This window comes from Tinamus guttatus, unplaced genomic scaffold (genome assembly GCF_059628265.1).
Source record: "Tinamus guttatus ecotype Peru unplaced genomic scaffold, ASM5962826v1 Tinamus_guttatus_pri_ptg001319l, whole genome shotgun sequence".
Classification (NCBI taxonomy): domain Eukaryota; kingdom Metazoa; phylum Chordata; class Aves; order Tinamiformes; family Tinamidae; genus Tinamus; species Tinamus guttatus.
The window spans coordinates 3459-25244 of NW_028289853.1; the positions used below are offsets into that span (position 1 = coordinate 3459).

At 64.5% G+C, this 21786-nt stretch overlaps 1 protein-coding gene across 1 annotated transcript; it reads left to right on the forward strand.

Moving 5' to 3' along the window:
* Nucleotides 1–1861: 1861 nt before the first annotated feature.
* Nucleotides 1862–14530, forward strand: LOC148590468 (uncharacterized). The gene is made up of 7 exons (XM_088539009.1): nucleotides 1862–1961; nucleotides 5732–5794; nucleotides 9241–9414; nucleotides 12826–13130; nucleotides 13526–13616; nucleotides 14012–14122; nucleotides 14370–14530. The coding sequence occupies exons 1-7, from the start codon at nucleotides 1862–1864 to the stop codon at nucleotides 14528–14530; spliced, it is 1005 nt and encodes a 334-aa protein (XP_088395135.1).
* Nucleotides 14531–21786: the final 7256 nt, after the last annotated feature.

Below are 21786 nucleotides of genomic sequence, written 5' to 3' on the forward strand. Positions count from 1 at the left end.
ACCGGTGACTTCCGGTCTGGCGCCAAAATTGACCATGGATTTTGGGATGCGGCGCCGAAATTGAGCGGGAATCTGGGAATTCTGATGAAAACTGACCGGAAAGTTGTGATTTGGGGCACAAAGTGACGTGGGATTTGGGATTGAAACTCACTGGGAATCTGCTGTCCGGGACGGAAAGCGACTGGAAATTCAGGATCTAACAGCAAAACTGAGCGGAAATTTGGGATCCAACGTGGAAACTGAGCCGGAATCTGGGAATTCACTGTGGAAGCTGCCTGGGGATCTGCAATATGGGACTGAAATGGAATGGAAAATAAGGATCTAACAGCAAAATTAACTGGGAATTTGGGGTCAAAAGCTGGAACTAACCTGGGATTTGGGATCTGATGCTGAAACCATCCGGAGATTCAGGATCCGACACGGATACTGAGCCAAAATCTGGGATCTGAAGCCAAAACTGGCTGGAGATTCAGGATCCAACACAGAAACTGAGCTGGGATCCGGAAATCCGACACGGAAGCTGGCCGAAGATTTGGGATTTAACGTGGAAACCGAGCTGGGATTTGGGAATCTGATACCAAAACTGCCTGGAGATTCGGGCTCCAATATGGAAATTTAGCCAGAATCTGGGATCTGACGCCCAAACTGACCAGAGATTCCGGATCCAACACGGAAACTGAGCCGGGATTTGGGATCCGATCCCAAATCCAGCTGGAGATTCGGCCTCGGAGGCTGCAGCCGAGCGGGACTCGGGGCTCTGTGGAATTCCCGGATCCGCCGGGATTGGCTGGGAGCTGCTGGGATCCATTGGGATCGGCCGGGATCCATCAGAATCAGTCGGGAACCATCGGGATCAGCTGGATCTATTGGGATTGGGAGGGACCCACTGGGATCCGCCGGATCCATCGTGATCGGGCAGGACCCATCGGGATTTGCCGGATCCAGCAGGACTGGGCGGGATCCATCGGGATCAGCCGGATCCATTGGGATTTGCCGGATCGGGATCCATCGGGATCAGCCGGATCCAGTGGGATTTGCTGGATCCAGTGGGATTTGCCGGATCCAGCAGGACCGGGGGGGATCCATCGAGATTTGCTGGATCCATCAGGATTTGCCGGATCCGTTGGGATTTGCCGGATCAGGATCCATCGGGATCAGCCGGATCCATTGTAATCGGGCAGGAGCCATCGGGATTTGCCGGATCCGTCGGGATTTGCCGGATCGGGACCCATCGGGATCTGCCGGATCCATTGGGATCAGCCGGATCTGCCGGGATCAGCCGGATCGGGATCCATCGGGATCAGCCGGATCCGCTGGGATTTGCCGGATCAGGATCCATCGGGATCAGCGGGATCCGCCGGGATCAGCCGGATCCATCGGGATTTGCCGGATCGGGATCTGCCGGGATCAGCCGGATCCGCCGGGATCAGCTGGATCCGTTGGGATTTGCTGGATCAGGATCCATCGGGACCAACCGGATCCATCGGGATTTGACAGATCGGGATCCATCGGGATCATCCGGATCCATCAGGATCATCCGGATCCGCCGGGATCAGCCGGATCCATCGGGATTTGCCGGATCGGGATCCACCGGGATTTGCAGGATCCGCCGGGATTTTCCGGATCCGCCGGGATCATCCGGATCCATCGGGATCATCCGGATCCATTGGGATTTTCCGGATCCGTCAGGATTTTCCGGATCCATCGGGATTTTCCGGATCCATTGGGATTTTCCGGATCCACCGGGATCATCCGGATCCATTGGGATCATCCGGATCCATTGGGATTTTCCGGATCCATTGGGATCTTCCGGATCCGCCGGGATTTTCCGGATCCGCCGGGATTTTCCGGATCCGCCGGGATGCCGCGCGCGTTCCTGGTGAAGAAGCCCCGTGTGGCCACGGCCGAGCGGGACTGGAGCGCCCTGCCCGACGAGCAGCGAGCGGAGATCTACGTACCCCGTGAGCAACGGGGACATGGGGACAATGGGGACAATGAGGGGACAATGGGGACAATGGGGATAACGGGGACATGGGGACAATGGGGACAGCGGGGACAATGGGGACAGTGAGGGGACAATGGGGACAACAGGGACAACGGGGACATGGGGACAATGGGGATAACGGGGACAATGGGGACAATGGGGACAATGGGGACAGCGGGGACAATGGGGATAACGGGGACAATGAGGGGACAACGGGGACGATGGGGACAACAGGGACAACGGGGACATGGGGACAATGGGGACAATGGGGACAGCGGGGACAGCGGGGACAACGGGGACAGGGGACAATGGGGATGATGGGGACAATGAGGACAATGGGGACAATGGGGGGACAACGGGGACAATGACGGGACAATGGGGACAATGGGGACGTGGGGACAATGGGGACAATGGGGACAATGAGGGGACAATGGGGACAATGGGGACATGGGGACATAGGGACAATGGGGACAGCAGGGACAATGGGGACAATGGGGCAATGGGGACAGTGGGGACAATGAGGGGACAATGAGGGGACAATGGGGACAGCGGGGACAACGGGGACAGCAGGGACAATGGGGATAATGGGGACAATGGGGACTGTGGGGACAATGGAGACAGCGGGGACAATGGGGACAATGGGGACAACGGGGACACCCAGGGACAACAGGGACCCCCAGGAACCCCCAGGGACAGCGGGGACACCCTGGGGACAGCGGGGACAACGGGGACAATGGGGACAATGGGGACAACGGGGACAGCGGGGACAGAGGGGACACCGTGGGGACCCCCGGGGACCCCAAAGGACAACAGGGACCCCCAGGGACCCCCAGGGACAACAGGGACAGTGGGGGACAATGGGGACAACGGGGATAACAGGGACAACAGGGACCCCCAGAGACAACAGGGACCCCGGGGACAGCGGGGACAATGGGACAACAGGGACCCCCAGAGGACTCCGAGGGGCCCCGGCGTCCGGGTGTCCCCCCCGCCCCCCCCGGGACCCCCAATTCCCCCCCCGGGTCCCCCAAGGGACCCCAGTGTCCCCAAGGGGGCCCCGGCGTCCGGGTGCCCCCCCCGCCCCCCCCGGGACCCCCAATTCCCCCCCCGGGTCCCCCAAGGGACCCCAGTGTCCCCAAGGGGGCCCCGGCGTCCGGGTGTCCCCCCCTTCCCCCCCCGGGACCCCCAAGGGACCCCAGTGTCCCCAAGGGGGCCCCGGCGTCCGGGTGCCCCCCCCCCGGGGTGAGCTCAGGCGTCCCCCCCCCTCCCCCCCCCGAGGGGCCCCGGCGTCCGGGCGCCATCCCCGCCCTAATGACAGGGCCGCTCCCGGGCGGGGCTCGAGCCACGCGGCCCGCCCGGACGCCGGGGCCCCTGCGGCGACCGCGGGGGGGGGGGGGGGGGAGCCGGACGCCGGGGCCCCTCGGGGCCCCTCGGGGACACTGGGAGTCCCTTGGGGGGGGAGCCGGATGCCAGGGCCCCTTGGGGACATTGGGGTCCCTGGGGGTCCCGGGGGGGACTTGGGGGGGTCACCCGGACGCCGGGGCCCCTCGGGGCCCCTCGGGGACACTGGGGGTCCCTTGGGGGGGTACCCGGATGCCAGGGCCCCTTGGGGACACTGGGGTCCCTGGGGGGTCCCTGGGGGACACTTGGGGGTCCCGGGGGGGCGGGAGGGGGGGGGTCACCCGGACGCTGGGGCCCCGTGGGGACACTTGGGGTCCCTTGGGGGTCCCGGGGGTGTCACTCGGACGCCGGGGCCCCTTGGGGACATTGGGGTCCCTTGGGGGGGAGCCGGACGCCAGGGCCCCTTGGGGACACTGGGGTCCTTTAGGGGGGGGTCACCCGGACGCCGGGGCCCCTCGGGGACACTTGGGGGTCCCGGGGGGGTCACTCGGACGCCGGGGCCCCTTGGTGACAACGAGGCCCCTTGGGGGGTTTCCGGGGGGGGGGAGGGGAGGTCACCCGGACGCCGGGGCCCCTCGGGGCCCCCGAGGTCCCGCCCGGACGCCGGGGCCCTCCCCGTGACCCGACTGGGCCGACGGGTTCCGGCGTCGGCGCCGCGGGGCCCCCCCGGAAACGGTTAATTAAGGGCGGCCTCATTAGCGGGGAGGAGGGGGGGGAGCGGGGGAGGAGGGGGGTTTTGGGGGGGATTTCAGGGGATTTGGGGGCGATTTAGGTTTTTCTGGGGGGCTCTAGGGTGTTTGGGGGCGATTTGGGGCATTTTAGGGTGATTTGGGGTAATTTGAGGGGCTTGGAGTGATTTGGGGAATTTTAGGGTGATTTGGGTTGATTTGGGGTAATTTGAGGGGCTTGGGGCGATTTGGGGGCAATTCTGGGTGTTTCGGGTTCATTTGGGGTAGTTTGAGGGTCTTGGGGTGATTTGGGGTATTTTAGGGTGATTTGGGGTAATTTGAGGGGCTTGGGGCGATTTAGGGCATTTTAGGGTGATTTGGGTTGATTTGGGGTAATTTGAGGGGCTTGGGGTGATTTGGGGGCAATTCTGGGTGTTTCGGGTTCATTTGGGGTAATTTGAGGGTCTTGGGGTGATTTGGGGTATTTTAGGGTGATTTGGGGTAATTTGAGGGGCTTGGGGTGATTTGGGGGCAATTCTGGGTGTTTTGGGGGTGACTGGGGGCGCTTTGTCCCACTATGTGTGTGTGGGGGGCTGTTTTGGGGTGATTTTGGCTCGTTTTGGGGCACTTTGACCCCCCCAATGTCCCGGGGGGGCTTTTAAAGGGGCAATTTGGGGGTTTCTGGGCGATTTGGGGTAGATTCGAGGTAATTTGGGTGACCTTGGGGGATTTTGGGGTGTTTTGCGGTGATCTCAGGGTATTTTGGGGCGATTCCGGGCGGTTTCAGGTTTTTTTGTGCTGATCTCGGGGTGTTTTGGGGTGATTTTGGGGCGATTCCCGGCGATTTTGGAGTGTTTCGGGCTGTTTTGGGTGATTTCGGGGTGCTTTGGGGTGATCTCGGGGTGTTTCGGGGTGATTTTGGGGTGATTCTGGGTGGTTTCGGGGTGACTTTGGGGTCTTTCAGGGTGTTTTGGGATGGTTTGGGGGTGATTTCGGGGTGACTTTGGGGTGTTTTGGGTGATTTTGGAGTGATTTTGGGGTGTTTTGAGATATCTCGGGGTGTTTCGGGGTGATTTTGGGGCCGTTCCAGGCAGTTTCGGCTCATTTTGGGGCGGTTTCGGGATGTTTTCAGGTCTTTCGGGTGATTTTTGGGCGACTCCGGGTGGTTTTGGGATGACTTCGGGGTGTTTCAGGGTGTTTTGGTGTGACTTGGGGGTGTTTTGGGTTATTTTGGGGTGATCTCGCTGTGTTTCGGCTGATTTTGGGGCGATTCCGGGTGGTCTTGGGGTGACTTTGGGGTGTTTTGGGGTGATTTGGGGTGTTTCTGGTTATTTCGGGTGATTTTGGGGTGATCTCGCTGTGCTCCGCGGTGATTTTGAGGTGTTTGGGGGTTATTTCGGGGTGTTCTGGGTTGATCTCGGGGTGTTTCGGGTCATTTTGGGGCGATTCCGGGTGGCCTTGGGGTGATTTTGGGGTGTTTTGGGGTTATTTCGGGGTGATCTCGCTGTGTTTCGGCTGATTTTGGGGCGATTCCGGGTGGCCTTGGGGTGATTTTGGGGTGTTTTGGGGTTATTTCGGGGTGTTCTGGGGGGATCTCGGGGTGTTTCGGCTCGTTTTGGGGCGGTTTCGGCTCATTTTGGGGCGGTTTCGGCTCATTTCGGGCTCTCCCCCCCCCCAGTCTGCCTGGGCGGCTGCGCCCCCCCCCGCAGGGACCCCGAGGTCGCCGCCCCGCCCCCCGCTGGCCCCGCCCCCGGCCCCTTCCCGCCCCCCCGCGCCAAGGTGAGAGGGGGCGGGGCCTGCGGGTGGGCGGGGCCTGCGGGGGCGGGAGGGGCCGGCACTCCGGGGGAGGGGTCTGGGACTGAGTGGGCGGGGCTTTGCGGTGCTGTCTGGGGTGGGCGGGGCCTCGGGAGCCCCGGGGCGGGGCTTGGAGCTGGGTCGGGGTCCTGGGGGCGGGGCCTGAAGCGGGCGGGGCTTGGGAGAACACGGGATGGGGGGGCCGGTCCCTGAGGGTCCCATAGAGTCCAGGGGATCCCATAGGGTCCATAGGGTCCTATAGGGTTCCATAGGGTCCCATATGTTCCCATAGGGTTCCATAGGGTCCCATAGGTTCCTATGGGGTTCTATAGGGTCCCATCAGGTCCCATAGGGCTGTCCCCGTCCCCAGGGCGCCCCCGCGCTCCCGGACGCCGGGGCCCTGCGCTGCCCCGTGTGCTGCTGGTTCCATAGGGTCCCATAGGATCCCATAGGGGTCCATAGGTTCCCATAGGGTTCTATAGGGTTCTATAGGTTCCTATAGGTTCCCATAGGGTTCTACAGGGTTCTATAGGGTCACAGAGCTTCCCATGGGGTCCCATAGGTTCCTATAGGTTCCCATAGGGTTCTACAGGGTTCTATAGGGTCACAGAGCTTCCCATGGGGTCCCATAGGTTCCTATAGGGTTCTATAGGATCCCATAGGGTCCCACAGGGCTGTCCCCGTCCCCAGGGCGGCCCCGCGCTCCTGGACGCCGGGGCCCTGTCCTTCCGATGCCATAGGGTCCAGGGGATCCCATAGGGTCCCATAGGGTCCCATAGGGTTCCACAGGGTCCCATAGGTTCCTATGGGGTTCTATAGGGTTCCATAGGGTCCCACAGGGCTGTCCCCGTCCCCAGGGCGGCCCCGCGCTCCCGGACGCCGGGGCCCTCCGCTGCCCCGTGTGCTGCTGGCTCCATAGGGTCCAGGGGATCCCATAGGGTCCCATAGGGTTCCATAGGGTCCCATAGGTTCCCATAGGGTTCCACAGGGTCCCATAGGTTCCCATAGGGCTCTCTAGGGTTCTATAGGGTTCCATAGGATCCCACAGGGCTGTCCCCGTCCCCAGGGCGGCCCCGCGCTCCCGGACGCCGGGGCCCTCCGCTGCCCCGTGTGCTGCTGGCTCCATAGGGTCCAGGGGATCCCATAGGGTCCCATAGGGTTCCACAGGATCCCATAGGTTCCTATGGGGTTCTATAGGGTCCCATAGGTTCCCATAGGGTTCCATAGGTTCCCATAGGGCCCAGGGGATCCCATAGGTTCCTATAGGGTTCCACAGGGTTCCACAGGGTCCCATAGGGTCCAGGGGATCCCACAGGGTCCCATAGGGTTCCACAGGGTCCCATAGGTTCCCATAGGTTCCTGTAGGGTTCTATAGGGTTCCACAGGGTCCCAGCGGGCTGTCCCGTCCCCAGGGCGGCCCCGCGCTCCCGGACGCTGGGGCCCTGTGCTTCCGACTCCATAGGGACCAGGGGATCCCATAGGGTCCAGGGGATCCCATAGGGTCCCATAGGGTCCCATAGGGTTCCACAGGGTCCCATAGGTTCCTATGGGGTTCTATAGGGTTCCATAGGGTTCCACAGGGCTGTCCTGTCCCCAGGGCGGCCCCGCGCTCCCGGACGCCGGGGCCCTCCGCTGCCCCGTGTGCTGCTGGCTCCATAGGGTCCAGGGGATCCCATAGGTTCCTATGGGGTTCTATAGGGTTCCATAGGTTCCTATGGGGTTCTATAGGATCCCATAGGGTCCCAGCGGGCTGTCCCGTCCCCAGGGCGGCCCCGCGCTCCCGGACGCCGGGGCCCTCCGCTGCCCCGTGTGCTGCTGGCTCCATAGGGTCCAGGGGATCCCATAGGGTCCCATAGAGTTCCACAGGATCCCATAGGTTCCTATGGGGTTCTATAGGGTTCCATAGGGTCCCAGCGGGCTGTCCCGTCCCCAGGGCGGCCCCGCGCTCCCGGACGCCGGGGCCCTGCGCTGCCCCGTGTGCTGCTGGCTCCATAGGGTCAAGGGGATCCCATAGAGTCCCATAGGGTTCCGCAGGGTCCCATAGGTTCCTATGGGGTTCTATAGGGTCCCATAGGTTCCCATAGGGTTCCATAGGGCCCAGGGGATCCCATAGGTTCCTATAGGATTCCACAGGGTTCCACAGGGTCCCATAGGGTCCAGGGGATCCCACAGGGTCCCATAGGGTTCCACAGGGTCCCATAGGTTCCCATAGGTTCCTGTAGGGTTCTATAGGGTTCCATAGGGTCCCAGCGGGCTGTCCCGTCCCCAGGGCGGCCCCGCGCTCCCGGACGCTGGGGCCCCGTCCTTCCGATGCCATAGGGTCCAGGGGATCCCATAGGGTCCCATAGGGTCCCATAGGGTTCCACAGGGTCCCATAGGTTCCTATGGGGTTCTATAGGGTCCCATAGGGTCCCACCGGGCTGTCCCCGTCCCCAGGGCGGCCCCGCGCTCCCGGACGCCGGGGCCCTCCGCTGCCCCGTGTGCTGCTGGCTCCATAGGGTCCAGGGGATCCCATAGGGTCCCATGGAGTTCCACAGGATCCCATAGTTCCTATGGGGTTCTATAGGGTCCCATAGGTTCCCATGGGGTTCCATAGGTTCCCATAGGGCCCAGGGGATCCCATAGGTTCCTATAGGGTTCCACAGGGTTCCACAGGGTCCCATAGGGTCCAGGGGATCCCACAGGGTCCCATAGGGTTCCACAGGGTCCCATAGGTTCCCATAGGTTCCTATAGGGTTCCATAGGGTCCCAGCGGGCTGTCCCGTCCCCAGGGCGGCCCCGCGCTCCCAGACGCCGGGGCCCTCCGCTGCCCCGTGTGCTGCTGGCTCCATAGGGTCCAGGGGATCCCATAGGGTCCCATAGGGTTCTATAGGGTCCCATAGGGTCCCATAGGGATGTCCCCACACTGTCCCCGTCCCCAGGGTGGCCCCGCGCTCCCGGACGCCGGGGCCCTCCGCTGCCCCGTGTGCTGCTGGCTCCATAGGGTCCAGGGGATCCCATAGGGTCCCATAGGGTTCCATAGGGTCCCATAGAGCTCTATAGGGTCCCATAGGGATGTCCCCACACTGTCCCCGTCCCCAGGGCGGCCCTGCGCTCCCGGACGCCGGGGCCCTGTGCTTCCGACTCCATAGGGTCCAGGGGATCCCATAGGATCCCATAGGGTCCCATAGAGCTCTATAGGGTCCCATAGGGTCCCATAGGGATGTCCCCACACTGTCCCCATCCCCAGGGCGGCCCCGCGCTCCCGGACGCCAGGGCCCTGCGCTGCCCCGTGTGCTGCTGGCTCCATAGGGTCCCATAGGTTCCCATAGGGCTCTCTAGGGTTCTATAGGGTCCCATAGGGTCCCATAGGGATGTCCCCACACTGTCCCCGTCCCCAGGGCGGCCCCGCGCTCCCGGACGCCGGGGCCCTCCGCTGCCCCGTGTGCCAGAAGGTCTTCGGGCTGCAGCGGCTCCTGAGCCGCCACCTCAAGTGTCACAGCGAGGTGAAGCGTCACCTGTGTCCCTACTGCGGCAAGGGCTTCAATGACACCTTCGACCTCAAGCGGCACGTGCGCACGCACACCGGTGAGGGACACGGGGACATTGGGGACATGGGGGGACATGGGGGACATGGGGGATATGGGGACATGGGGGGACATGGAGGACACGGGGACATGGGGGACATGGGGGGACATGGGGGACATGGGGCATAGGGGGACATGGGGACATGGGGGACATGGGGGACATGGGGGATATGGGGGGACATGGAGGACACGGGGACATGGGGGACATGGTGGGACATGGGGGGACATGGGGGACATGGGGGACAAGGGGGACATGGGGGATATGGGGGACATGGGGGACACAGGGACATGGGGACACGGGGAATATGGGGGCACATGGGAACATGGGGGGACATGGGGGGACATGGGGGACACGGGGGATATGGGGGACACGGGGGCACATGGGGGACACAGGGACATGGGGACATGGGGGGACATGGGGGACATGGGGACATGGGGACATGGCGGGACATGGGGATATGGGGGACATGGGGACATGGGGGACATGGGGACATGGGGATATGGGGGACATGGGGACATGGGGGGACATGGGGGATATGGGGGACACGGGGACATGGGGGACACGGAGGGGGACATGGGGGACATGGGGCATAGGGGGACATGGGGACACGGGGACATGGGGGACATGGGAGGACATGGGGGACATGGGGCATAGGGGGACATGGGGACATGGGGGGACATGGGGGACATGGGGACACAGGGGACATGGGGGACATGGGGGGACATGGGGGATATGGGGGCAAGGGGACATGGGGGACATGGGGGACATGGTGGGACATGGGGGGACATGGAGGACACGGGGACATGGGGGACATGGGGGGACATGGGGGGACATGGGGGACATGGGGACATGGGGGACATGGGGGGACATGGGGACATGGGGGTCATGGGGGACATGGGGACATGGCGGGACATGGGGGGACATGGGGGGCATGGGGATATGGGGGACATGGGGGACACAGGGACATAGGGACACGGGGAATATGGGGGCACATGGGAACATGGGGGGACATGGGGGATATGGGGGACACAGGGACACGGGGGACATGGGGACACGGGGGACATGGGGGACATGGGGGGACATGGGGGACATGGGGGACAAGGGGGAATATGGGGGACAAGGGGACATGGGGGACATGGGGGACATGGGGACATGGGGGACATGGGGGGCATTGGGGGACATGAGGACATGGTGGGACATGGGGGCAAGGGGACATGGGGGACATGGAGGACATGGGGACATGGGGGACATGGGGGGACATGGGGACACGGGCGGACATGGGGGACATGGGGACACAGGGGACATGGGGGACATAGGGACATGGGGGATATGGGGGATATGGGGAAATGGACATGGGGGGACATGGGAGACATGAGGACATGGCGGGACATGGGGGACATGGGGGACATGGGGGGACATGGGGGGACATGGGGGACATGGGGACATGGGGGACACGGGGGGACATGGGGGACAGGGGGACATGGGGACACAGGGGACATGGGGGACATGGGGGGACATGGGGGACAAGGGGGGACATGGGGACACAGGGGACATGGCGGACATGGGAACATGGGGACATGGAGGCGACAGGGACACAGGGACATGGGGGATAGGGGGAATATGGGGACATGGAGGGACATGGGCACACGGGGGGCAGGGGGGCACATGAGGGGACTTGGGGACATGGGGGAACATGGGGACTTGGGGGGACAAGGAGGGACATAGGGACATGGCGGGCACAGGGGACATGGGGGGACATGGGACGTGGGGACACAGGGGACATGGGGACACAGGGACATGGGGGACACGGGGACATTGGGGGGACACAGGGGACATGGGGACATGGGGGATATAGGTCCTGTACGTGCTCTAAGTGCTCTAGGCACTCGCCCTGTGCTGCCTCGCAGGCTATAGGTTCTATGGGCTATAGGGGATCTATAGGTGCTATAGGCGCTATAGGCTCTCACCATGGGCCTCCCTATAGTGTGTGCGAGAAGAGGCTCATGGAGCCCATACGGAGACAGGAACTCGTTAGTTCTATGGAATCTATGGGTACTCACGTGGGGTTTCCTCGCAGTCCGGATGTTCTATAGGCTCTATAGGTGCTAATGCATGTTTCTGCTATAGGTGTCCGTCCGTACAAGTGCAGCGCGTGCGACAAGGCGTTCACGCAGCCCTAGGGAGACAGGAACTCGTTAGTTCTATGGGATCTATAGATACTCACAGGGGGTTTATTTTCACTCCAGACATTCTATAGGTTCCATATGTCCATTCCTCCATAGGTGTCCATCCCTATAAGTGCAGCGCGTGCGAGAAGGCGTTCACGCAGCCCTAGGGAGACAGGAACTCGTTAGTTCTATGGGATCTATAGATACTCACATGGGGTTTCCTTGCAGTCCAGACATTCCATAGGCTCTATAGGTGCATTTTCCCATAGGTGTCCATCCCTATAAGTGCAGCGTGTGCGAGAAGGCGTTCACGCAGCCCTAGGGAGACAGGAACTCGTTAGTTCTATGGGATCTATAGATACTCACATGGGGTTTATTTTCACTCCAGACATTCTATAGGTTCCATATGTCCATTCCTCCATAGGTGTCCATCCCTATAAGTGCAGCGCGTGCGAGAAGGCGTTCACGCAGCCCTAGGGAGACAGGAACTTGTTGGTTCTATGGGGTCTATAGATACTCACGTGGTGTTCCCTCGCAGTCCGGACGTTCCATAGGCTCCATAGGGTCTATAGGTGCATTTTCCTATAGGTGTCCGTCCCTACAAGTGCAGCGCGTGCGAGAAGGCGTTCACGCAGCCCTAGGGAGACAGGAACTCGTTAGTTCTATGGGATCTATAGATACTCACGCGGGGTTTCCTCGCAGTCTGGATGCTCTATAGGCTCCATAGGCTCCATATGTGCATTTTCCTATAGGTGTCCGTCCCTATAAGTGCAGCGCGTGCGAGAAGGCGTTCACGCAGCCCTGGGGAGACAGGAACTTGTTAGTTCTATGGGGTCTATAGATACTCACATGCGGTTTATTTTCACTCCAGACATTCTATAGGTTCCATATGTCCATATATGGGAGAAGACATAGATGTGTCTTCTCCCATAGGTGTCCGCCCGTACAAGTGCAGCGCGTGCGAGAAGGCGTTCACGCAGCCCTAGGGAGACAGGAACTCGTTAGTTCTATGGGATCTATAGATACTCACAGGGGGTTTCCTCGCAGTCTGGATGCTCTATAGGCTCTATATGTGTCTTCTCCCATAGGTGTCCGTCCCTATAAGTGCAGCGCGTGCGAGAAGGCGTTCCCGCTGCCGTAGGGAGACAGGAACTCGCTAGTTCTACGGGTTCCATAGATACTCACATGGGGTTTCCTTGCACCCTGGACATTCTATAGGTGCTATATGTGTCTTCTCCTATAGGTGTCCGTCCCTACAAGTGCAGCGCGTGCGAGAAGGCGTTCACGCAGCGCTGCTCGCTCGAGTCGCACCTGCGCAAGATCCACGGCGAGGCGCAGCGCTACGCGTACAAGGAGCGGCGCGCCAAGCTCTACGTGTGCGAGGAGTGCGGCGGCACGGCCGGCAGCGCCGGCGCCCACCTGGAGCACCTGCGCGCCCGCCACCCGCTCAGCCCGCTGCTGCCGCGCCTGGCGCGCAAGGTGGCCGCCGCCGCCGCCGCCGCCGCGGGTGGCACTGGTGGCACTGGGGGTGGCGCTGGGGGTGGCCCGGTTGGTGGCCCCGTTGGTGGTGGCCCCAGTGGGAGCTTAGGGGGGAGGCCGCTGGGCTCCCAGGACACGCCCCCTTGGTCCTAGGGCACGCCCCCTCAGTCTCAGGACACGCCCCCTTGGTCCTAGGACACGCCCCCTCCGTCTCAGGACACGCCCCCTCAGTCTCAGGACACCCCCCCGGGTTCCAGGACACGCCCCCTTGGTCTCAGGACATCCCCCCGGTACCAGGACACGCCCCCTCCGTCTCAGGACACGCCCCCTCAGTCTTAGGACACGCCCCCTGGGTCTCAGGACACGCCCCCTGGGTACTAGGACATGGCCCCTCGGTCTCCGGACACACCCCATCGGGGGTAGGACACGCCCCCAGGTTCCAGGACACGCCCCCTCCATCCTAGGACACGCCCCCCTCGGTCTCGGGGCTGCTGCCGCGCCTGGCGCGCAAGGTGGCCGCCGCCGCCGCCGCCGCCGCCGCCGCGGGTGGCACTGGTGGCGCTGGGGGTGGCGCTGGGGGTGGCGCTGGGGGTGGTGGTGGCCCCAGTGGGAGCTTAGGGGGGAGGCCGCTGGGCTCCCAGGACACGCCCCCTTGGTCATAGGACACGCCCCCGGGTTCCAGGACACGCCCCCGCGTCCCAGGACACACCCCCTTGGTCATAGGACACGCCCCCTTGGTCTCAGGACACCCCCCCGGGTTCCAGGACACGCCCCCTCGGTCTCAAGACACGCCCCCTTGGTCTCAGGACATCCCCCCGGTACCAGGACACGCCCCCGGGTCCTAGGACACGCCCCCTCAGTCTTAGGACACGCCCCCTGGGTCTCAGGACACGCCCCCTGGGTACTAGGACATGGCCCCTCGGTCTCCGGACACGCCCCCTCGGTGCTAGGACACGCCCCCAGGTTCCAGGACACGCCCCCCTTGGTCTCGGGGCTGCTGCCGCGCCTGGCGCGCAAGGTGGCCGCCGCCGCCGCCGCCGCCGCCACCGCGGGTGGCACTGGTGGCGCTGGTGGCACTGGGGGTGGCGCTGGGGGTGGTGGTGGCCCCAGTGGGAGCTTAGGGGGGAGGCCGCTGGGCGCCCAGGACACGCCCCCTTGGTCCTAGGACACGCCCCTGGGTTCCATAACACGCCCCCTCAGTCTCAGGACATCCCCCCAGTTCCAGGACACGCCACCTGGGTCTCAGGAAACGCCCCCTGGGTCTCAGGACACGCCCCCTGGGTACTAGGACACGCCCCCAGGTTCCAGGACACGCCCCCAGGTTCCAGGACACGCCCCCCTCGGTCTCGGGGCTGCTGCCGCGCCTGGCGCGCAAGGTGCCGCCGCCGCCGCCGCCGCTGCCACCGCGGGTGGCACTGGTGGCACTGGGGGTGGCGCTGGGGGTGGTGGTGGCCCCAGTGGGAGCTTAGGGGGGAGGCCGCTGGGCTCCCAGGACACGCCCCCTTGGTCCTAGGACACGCCCCCTTGGTCCTAGGACACGCCCCCGGGTTCCAGGACACGCCCCCGCGTCCCAGGACACACCCCCTTGGTCCTAGGACACGCCCCCGGGTTCCAGGACACGCCCCCGCGTCCCAGGACACACCCCCTTGGTCATAGGACACGCCCCCTCCGTCTCAGGACACGCCCCCTCAGTCTCAGGACACCCCCCCGGGTTCCAGGACACGCCCCCTCGGTCTCAAGACACGCCCCCTTGGTCTCAGGACATCCCCCCGGGTTCCAGGACACGCCCCCTCCATCCTAGGACACACCCCCCTCGGTCTCGGGGCCGCCGCCGCTGCGGGTGGCACTGGTGGCACTGGGGGTGGCGCTGGGGGTGGCCCCGTTGGTGGCCCCATTGGTGGTGGCCCCAGTGGGAGCTTAGGGGGGAGGCCGCTGGGCTCCCAGGACACGCCCCCTTGGTCCTAGGGCACGCCCCCTCAGGCTCAGGACACACCCCCGGGTTCCAGGACACGCCCCCTGGGTCTCAGGACACGCCCCTTGGGTACTAGGACACGCCCCCGGCTTCTAGAACCCACTCCTCTGGGTCCCAGGACACACCCCCTCAGACTCAGGACACGCCTCCTTGGTCCTAGGACATGCCCCCTGGGTCCTAGGACACGCCCCTTCGGTCTCAGGACATCCCCCCGGGTCCTTGGACACGCCCCCTTGGTCCTAGGACACACCCCCAGGTTCCAGGACACGCCCCCTCCATCCTAGGACACACCCCCCTCGGTCTCGGGGCCGCCGCCGCCACGGCCACCCGGGGGGGGGTGGCGCTGGGGGTGGCGCTGGGGGTGGCCCGGTTGGTGGTGGCCCCAGTGGGAGCTTAGGGGGGAGGCCGCTGGGGTCCCAGGACACGCCCCCTTGGTCATAGGACACGCCCCCTCAGTCTCAGGACACCCCCCTGCGTCCCAGGACACACCCCCTTGGTCCTAGGACACGCCCCCAGGTTCCAGGACATGCCTCCTCGGTCACAGGACATCCCCCTGGGTTCCAAGACACGCCCCCTGGGTCTCAGGACACGCCCCCTTGGTCCTAGGACACGCCCCCTGGGTACTAGGACATGGCCCCTCGGTCTCCGGACATGCCCCCTTGGTCCTAGGGCACGCCCCCTCGGTGCTAGGACACGCCCCCGTGTTCCAGGACACGCCCCCTGGGTCCCAGGACACGCCCCCAGGTTCCAGGACACGCCCTCTGTCCCAGGACACGCCCCTGGGTCCTAGGACACGCCTCCTCCTCTAGGGCTCTGCCCAATGCTCCGCCCCCAGCCCCTTTCTCCCATATATGGCGCCAGGCTGGCCTGGGAGAGCACTGCTGCTACCCTAGGGCGCTCCTGGCCACGCCCACTTGGGCCTAGGCCACGCCCTCGACTCTTAGGACACGCCCATTGCCCCCTATAGGCTCCGCCCCCAGCCCCATCCTCCTATATGTTGTGCCAAGGCCCCTGCCGGTGGTGGGTGGGGTGAGGCCACGCCCCCTGGGCGGGGGACACGCCTCCTGCTCGAGGGCTCCGCCCACTGCCCCCATTGGCTCCGCCCCCAAGCCCCATCCTACCATTTATGGTGCCAGGCTGGCCTGAGAGGTCCCTGCCCCGCCCCCGGCCTCTAGGCCCCGCCCACTGCCACTCAGACCCCCCCGGCCCCATAGACCACGCCCCCTCCATTAGTGGCGCTCCAGGCCACGCCCCTCGGGCTGGCCACGCCCCCTCATGCACTGACCACGCCCCCTCCCGGACGGTGGCCCCGCCCCCCGGGCCTGCAGCGTCGCACATGCGCGGGGGGGGGGGGGGAGCGCCCACATAAAGCCATACGTGACCGCCTATAGGCTCCGCCCTCTACTTACAGGCCCCGCCCCCTCCGCGCACCCTATAGGGTCCTCCAGCCGCCTCGGCGCCTATGGGGGCCCCTGGGGGCAGAGAATGACGTCACTGCCCCCCCGATCCGCCCTATAGGCGTCGCGCGTCGCCTATAGCGCCCGCCTCGCACGCGCCGCTAGGCCGCGTTGCCATGGCGACCGCGCCTGCGCGCGCCGCCCCCTCCCATTGGCCCGCGCGGCAGCCAATGGGGAGACACGGCGGGGGCGGGGCTTGCCGCGCATGCGCCGCGCGCCGGCTATAGGATGAATGGGAGCGGGAGCTATAGGGGAACAAGCCCCGCCCACCGGCTGCTCGTATAGGAAGAAGGGGGGCGGGGCCGGGCGGTGGCTCCGGGGGCTCCGACGCCGGTGGTGGGGGAGACCCATAGGGGCTGCATCCTATAGGTGGAACCTATAGATCTATAAGGTGGCGGATACCTTATAGACTCTATAGGGTATCAGCAGCGGGGAGGGGGGGATGAATCTCCTTTGGGGAGGGTCTAAATTCATCCTGCCCCCCCCCCATGGTGTTCACTATAGGGCCCTATACGGCGCCGCCCCCTATAGAATGTATACGCCCCCTGTGACGTCACGCTGCGGTTAGTCCAGTCTTTATTGTCCCCCGGGGGGGGGAGGGGAGGGGGTCGCGCCCCCCCCCCCGCCTTTTCCAGTCTCTCCCTTCATTTGGTCACAGTCTCTGCGGCCCCGCCCCCTGCTGGCCCCGCCCCCTGCTGGCCCCGCCCCTCGGCGGGGGGGGTCGGGGCGGGGGGAGGGGTTTGGCAACACCGGGGGGGGGGATTTGGGGGTCCCCCCCCCCTTTAAGGCAGCGTTTTGGGGGGGGATCCCCCCCCTTGGGGATCAGGGTTAGTGTCGGGGGGGGGTCCCCAAAACCAGGGCTGACCCCCCCCCACAAAGGGGTTTTTCGACCCCCCCCCGGGTGCTGCGACCCCCCCAAAGGTGCTGGGACCCCCCCCCTTATGGGAAGGGGCTCGTGGGGGGGGGGGGCTCTTAAAGTGCCAAGGGGGTTTTCTGGGGAGGGGGGGGTGGTTTGGGGGGACCCCCCCCAGGTACCATTTGGGGGGGTCATTTTGGGGCGGGTACCATTATTGGGGGGCGTTTTGGACACGCCCCTTTGGGGGGGTCCATTTAGCGTCAATGGGGGGTCCCCCATGGGGGGGGTCATCTCCAGTTATGGGGGGGGGCGGTTCCATCTCCATATAAGGGGCTCCATGGGGGGGCGGAGCCCCATTTGGGGGGGTCTCATCTGCATTTTGGGGGGTCACCTCCATATAAGGGAGTCCCATTTTAGGCTCATCTCCATATAAGGGCAGGGGCAGAGCCTTATTTTAGGGTTATCTCCATATAAGGGCAGGGGCAGAGCCCCCCTCTTAGGATTATCTCCATATAAGGGCAGGGGCAGAGGTCCCCCCTTTAGATTATCTCCATATAAGGGCAGGGGAAGCCCCCCCCCACCAGGTTATTTCCATATTAGGGCAGGAGCAGGCCCCTCCTTTAGGATTATCTCCATATAAGGGCAAAGGAAGCCCCCCCCCTTAGGGTTATCTCCATATAAGGGCAGGAGGTGGCCCCTCCTTTAGGATTATCTCCATATAAGGGCAGGGGAAGCCCCCCCCTTAGGGTTATCTCCATATAAGGGCAGGAGCTGGCCCCTCCTTTAGAGTTATCTCCATATAAGGACAGGGGTGGAGCCCCCTCTTTAGGTTATCTCCAAATAAGGGTGGGGAACCCCCCCCTTTAGGGTGGGGAACCCCCCCCTTTAGGGTTATCTCCATATAAGGACAGGGGTGGAGCCCCCTCTTTAGGTTATCTCCAAATAAGGGCAGGGGAAGCCCCCCCCGGGTTATCTCCATATAAGGGCAGGAGTGGAGCCCCCCCTTTAGGTTATCTCCAAATAAGGGCAGGAGAAGCCCCCCCCGCCCGGGTTATCTCCATATAAGGGCAGGGGTGGAGCCCCCTCTTTAGGTTATCTCCAAATAAGGGCAGGGGAAGCCCCCCCCGGGTTATCTCCATATAAGGGCAGGAGCAGGCCCCTCCTTTAGGGTTATCTCCAAATAAGGGTGTGGGCCGAGCCCCACTGAGGGGGCACCTCCATTGGCCAAGGGAGCCACCATATTTGGCCAAGGGAGGCGTTGGCCTCTGCACGGGCCGGTGTGTGTGGGGGGAGGCCTTAAAGGCCGGCGTCCCCCGTTGTGGCGACCCCCGAAAAAACGCTGAAAACCCCCCAAAATCGCTGTCCCCCCCCCCAAAAATCGTGTCCTGGGCGTCACTCGATCTCCATGAGGAGGTCGTCGCCCTGCAGGCTCATGCCGGGCTGCACCAGGACGCGGGTGACGGTGCCGTCGCGCGCGCCGTCACCACCGTCTCCAGCTTCATGGCGCTCAGGACGCAGAGGGGCTGGCCTTGGTGACGGCCGTCCCCGCTGTCACCCGCACCTCGAGCACCTCCCCGGGCATGGGCGCCCCCACCTGCCCCCGGTGGCCCGCTCCGCCTTGGGGTGCACCTTGAGGGCCTGGGGACATGGGGGGGATGGGTCACGGGGCGCCCCGGGGGACGGCTGCCATGTCACTTAATGTCCCCAATGTCCCCCCGTGTCCCCAATGTCCTTCATATCCCCCCATGTCCCCAATGTCCCCAATGTCCCCCCCTTGTCCCCAATGACCCTCATGTCCCCATGTCCCCAATGTCCTCCATGTCCCCAATGACCCTTCATATCCCTCCATGTCCCAATGTCCCTCATGTCCCCCCATGTCCCTCATGTCCCTTCATATCCCCCATGTCCCCGATGTCCCTCATGTCCATGTCCCCAATGTCCCTCATGTCCCCATGTCCCCAATGTCCCTCCATGTCCCCCATGTCCCTCATGTCCCCAGTGTCCCCAATGTCCCTCCATGTCCCCAATGACCCCCATGTCCCCAATGTCCCCCCCATGTTCCCAATGTCCCCGTACGTCCCCATGTCCCCCATGCCTACCCACGTCCCCGCGTCCCCCATGACCCCGTGTCCCCCCATGTCCCCCACGTCCCCGTGTCCCTCCACGTCCCTGTATCCCTCGACATCCCATGTCCCCTATGTCCCCCCATGTCCCCATGTCCCCTATGTCCCCCATGACCCCGCGTCCCCTCACGTCCCCATGTCCCCACGTCCCCGTGTCCCCCCACATCCCGTGTCCCCCCATGTCCCCCGTGTCCCCTCATGCCCCCCTGTCCCCCCCTGTCCCTGTGTCCCCCCATGTCTCCACATCCCCCATGTCCCCCGTGTCCCCTCACGCCCCCGTTGTCCCCCTACGTCCCCATGTCCCCCCATCCCCGTGTCCCCTCATGCCCCTGTGTCCCCCCCGTCCCCCGTGTCCCCTCATGTCCCCCGTCCCCATGTTCCCCCCTGTCCCCCGTGTCCCCCCCGTCCCCATGTCCCCCCGTGTCCCATGTCCCCACGTCCCCGTGTCCCCCCCATCCCCCATGTCCCCCCATGTCCTCACGTCCCCCATGCCCCGTGTCCCCCCACGTCCCCGTGTCCCCACATCCCCCACATCCCCCATGTCCCCCATTGTCCCCCCAGTCCCCTGTGTCCCCCCATGTCCCTGTGTCCCATGTCCCCCATGTCCCCTCATGTCCTCACGTCCCCATGTCCCCCCACGTCCCCCCACGTCCCCGTGTCCCCGTGTCCCCCCATGTCCCCCCTCTCCCCCCATGTCCCCTGTGTCCCCCCATGTCCCCCCATGTCCCCACGTCCCGTGTCCCCCCCCTGTCCCCCTGTGTCCCCGTGTCCCCCATGTCCCTGTGTCCCCCCACGTCCCTGTCCCCCCCGTCCCTGTGTCCCCCCATGTCCTCAGGTCCCCATGTCCTCATGTCCCCCCATGTCACCATGTCCCCCCCGTGTCCCCTCACATCCCTGTGTCCCCCACGTTCCCATGTCCCCCCCTGTCCCCCGTGTCCCCCCCGTCCCCATGTCCCCCCGTGTCCCCATGTCCCCGTGTCCCCCCGTGTCCCCCGTGTCCCCCCGTGTCCTCATGTCCCATGGCCCCTGTGTCCCTATGTCCCCGTGTCCCCCCCATCCCCTGTGTCCCCCATGTCCCTGTGTCCCCCGTCCCTGTGTCCCCCCCCCGTCCCCGTCCTGTGTCCCCCCATGTCCCCCGCCCGTCCCCCGTCCCCACCTTGGTGGCGTTGCTGTCCCTCACGAGATGGAGCGCAGCTGCCCGTTGAGCTCGGAAGAAACCTCGCGCTGCCCCGCGGCGTCCACGTCCCCCACGCCAGCGCCTTGATGTGCAGGGTCTTCCCGCGCTCCAGCTCCACCTGCGGGGACGGGGACAAGACAGGGGACAGTGTGAGGGGACAAGGACAGTGTGAGGGATGGGGACACTGTGAGGGGATGGGACACTGTGAAGGGACAGGGACACCGCGGGACGGCGTCTTCCCGCGCTCCAGCTCCACCTGCAGGGATGGGGACAGGACATTGTGAGGGGACAGGGACACTGTGAGGGGACAGGGACACTGTGAAGGGACAGGGACACCGCAGGGACGGCGTCTTCCCGCGCTGCAGCTCCACCTGCGGGACGGGACGGGTTGGGGACACCGCGGGGACAGGGACACTGTGAGGGGATGGGGACACTGTGAGGGGACGGGGACAGGGACACCGTGAGGGACAGGGACACCGCGGGACAGGGACGGCGTCAGGGATGGGGACACCACGGGAACAGCGTCTTCCGCGCTCGCAGCTCCACCTGGGGGGACAGGGGACAAGGACAGGGGACAGTGTGAGGGGACAAGGACAGTGTGAGGAGACAGGGACACTGTGAGGGGACAGGGACATTGTAGGGACAGCGTCTTCCCACGCTCCAGCTCCACCTGCGGGGGGACACCAGGGGACAGGGACATTGTGAGGGGACGGGGACAGCGTCAGGGATGGGGACAGGGATGGGGACACCGTGGGGACAGCGTCTTCCCGCGCTCCAGCTCCACCTTTGGGGACAGGGACAGCATCAGGACGGGGACACCACGAGGGGGACAGGGACACTGTGAGGGGACAGGGACAGCGTCAGGGGACAGGGACACCGTGGGACAGCGTCTTGCTGCATCTCCAGCTCCACCTGTGGGGACAGGGTCAGGGATGGGACACCACGAGGGGACAGGGACGGGTTGGGGACACCGCGGGGACAGGGACAGGGTCAGGGGACAGGGACACTGTGAGGGACAGGGACAGCGTCAGGGACGGGGACACTGTGAGGGACAGGGACACCACGGGGACAAGGACACCACAGGGACAGGGACAGCATCAGGGACAGCGTCAGGGGACAGGAACAGCACCAGGGATGGGG